Source organism: Ciona intestinalis, chromosome 9 (assembly GCF_000224145.3).
Source record: "Ciona intestinalis chromosome 9, KH, whole genome shotgun sequence".
Lineage (NCBI taxonomy): Eukaryota > Metazoa > Chordata > Ascidiacea > Phlebobranchia > Cionidae > Ciona > Ciona intestinalis.
Genome location: NC_020174.2, coordinates 3,311,819 through 3,314,570, shown reverse-complemented (window position 1 = coordinate 3,314,570; position 2,752 = coordinate 3,311,819). Strand labels below are relative to the sequence as shown.

The 2,752-nt window shown below is 34.4% G+C and overlaps 1 protein-coding gene across 3 annotated transcripts in view; it reads right to left on the bottom strand.

Moving 5' to 3' along the window:
* LOC100179573 (oxysterol-binding protein-related protein 6) overlaps positions 1 to 2,752 on the bottom strand; it is a 14,389-nt gene that overhangs the window by 2,552 nt on the left and 9,085 nt on the right. For all 3 annotated transcript variants that reach the window (XM_026836179.1, XM_026836180.1, XM_026836181.1), the window contains exons 14-15: positions 1,239 to 1,374; positions 173 to 317 (exon numbers count right to left, since the gene is read on the bottom strand). In XM_026836179.1, the coding sequence (XP_026691980.1) occupies positions 173 to 317; positions 1,239 to 1,374 (281 nt within the window). The remainder of the gene's footprint in view (positions 1 to 172; positions 318 to 1,238; positions 1,375 to 2,752) is intronic.

The window sequence follows — 2,752 nt, the reverse complement described above, 5'->3', positions numbered from 1 at the left end:
GACAACCCATTAGTGACCACTTGGTTTGGAGCAATTGCCGTTAAGTGTTTTGCCCAAGGACACATTCGCCCACAATGGTAGCAACGTCGAGCCTTGAACCCATAACCTCTGGGTTACAGGCAGGCGCGCTAACCACTATCCACGGCGGCGGTTTGCAAACCTGTGAGCTTACCTGGTCTCCAAATGCATCTAGTTCTGCCCGAAGTTTCACAAAATATTCCCTCAAACCACTTTCCATGTAGTTTATGCATTACTTCATCTTTATTGTTAAGTACAACTCCAGATATTGCTCCATGTTTGCCATTCCAGTATCCACTCTTTATAACACAAAAATTAGGCATAAAACACCCCCAATTTATTTTACTACCTCAGTTTATAATTTTTTAGGAATATTTTTTTAAAAACGCAAGTTTATCTTTATATTTATATAAAAACCATATTAAAAACTGTATTTAATGAAAAACTTATTTACCACATAAAAAAAACATTTATATAAAAACCATATTTACCAGACTAAAGACCATACTAAAAATAATATTTATATAAACATCATATTTACCATATCAAACACCATGTTTACATAAAAACCATACTTTTTATACAAAAACCATATTTATATGAAAGAATGAATTAAATTTATTTCGTCTCTTCACAATAACGAAGAACAAGAGAATTTACAAAAGCGAAAAGACGAGTAGTAACGGTCAAATAACAGTTGTTAAAACACGCTTATTGATAAAAAAAAAATATTTTGGATAAAAGGCGTGACCGTTACCCCTAAGGACCATACAATGTAAATTCAATAATTTTGCAGTTTTTAAAAACTATATATGGTGGGGTGGGGGATGATGGGACACCTTTAGCACATAATATCCTAATATCCTGGTCGTGTTTTAAACAATTAACACCGGTCTATGAAAGTCGCGAGGACAAAGTTTTATATTGTTTGTTTACCAGCAAAATGTAGGAGAAATTAGAATGAAAAGGTGTCCCATGTTCCCCCATCCTACATCCTACTATATATTTGCCAAAAAGTAGTTATAGTAGGGTGGGGGAAGATGGGACACTTTTAATACATAATATCCAAATAGCCTGATCGTGTTTTAAACAATTAACAACGGTCTGTGAAAGTCGTGAGGATACGGTTTCATAATTCTTTGAATGTTCTTTGTTTACTACCAAATGGAAAGAGAAAACTAAACGAAAAGGTGTCCCATCCTCCCCATATAAAAACTAACCTTGCTGAATAATATTTTACAAACTACATCCTCGCTTGTGATAACCATATCTCCATAATGTTCAATCCATCGACTCCCAGCAACAATATTATGAACGCATGATGTTACTTTCTTCCATTCATAAGTACAACCAAAACTAAACATGAATAAATGTAGCAAACTTTATCATCGCGTGGTCGGAGAACGACTACAGTTGTTACAACACGGGTGTTTTGCTTCATACACTTCATGCCAGCTTACGAGTTACTATGTATGTTACTTTGTAGGTGATTATTTTGGGAGGATTTTGTATGTATGGCTTATAATTTGGACAACGAATTAGTGACCACTGGGTTTGAGTAATTGCCGTTCAGTGTCTTGCCTAAGGACACATATGCCCACAATGGTAGCAGCGACGAGCCTTGAACTCATTACCTCTGGGTTGAAGACAGGCTAACCGCTTAGCCACGGCGCCGGACGTAATATGCAACTAGGGATGCACATTACAGAATAATTAGGTATTCTAGGATATCCTAGAATACTTTAATTCGAATCTAGAATTCCGAATCTAGAATTTGGAATCTTTTTACATTTATAGGAAAAAATAATTTTACCCACATAAGTCAGTTTATAGACTCTTTCATAGCAGCCTTGTTGGATTATGAGCTGTAAAACGATCAAAAATTGTACTATTGGGTAGTTTTTGCGTCATGAAAGGTATAGCAGGCTTTGAAAAGACGTTGCGAAACGTTTACTCTCGAAAGTCCCACAAACACAAAGTTTTTTTTTTCAAAATTATTAACTTTAAAAAATTGTTAATATAGTTTAGAAGACTTGTGATGACGTCATTAAACAGAATACCGAATCCCGTAATTAGATTCGAATACAATTTTTCGAATACAATTGGATTCGAATCTCACGGATTCGAAATGCTTTAATGTGCATCCCTATATGCAACCAATAAATGAAACAATGGTTTATAACACGGAAAATACTCACTCTTTCAGTTTTACATGGACGCTTCCTACAGGGAATATTTCCATCGATTTTCCCCAGAATTTGTTTTTAAATCGAACATCTGTGTAAGAAATACTGTTAGTTTTAGAATAGCTACTTCTTTATAATATTGAATTTTTCGGAAATATTCTGTGCAAAAAATTAAAATATTCTAGGCAAAAAAAGGAATTTTTTTGTCAAAATATTTTTATTGATTTTTCCCAGAATTTGTTTTTAAATCGAGCATCTGCTTGAGAAATACTGTTAATAATAAAGCAGGCTACTCCTTTTAACTATTGGGAAATATTCTCGGCACAAATTTGGGGAAACAGATAAAAAAAACCAATAACAGTAATCTAATAAAAGCTTGAGAAAAAAACGTTAAATATAAAGTAGCTTCTTCCTAATAAAATTGACTTATTGAAAATATTGTGGGCAGACATAAAAAAAATGAAACAGGAATCAAGTAAAAGCGACAACCAAAACAGTAATCGACCGGCGCCGTGGCACAGTGGTTAGGGCGCCTGCCTGTAACCCAG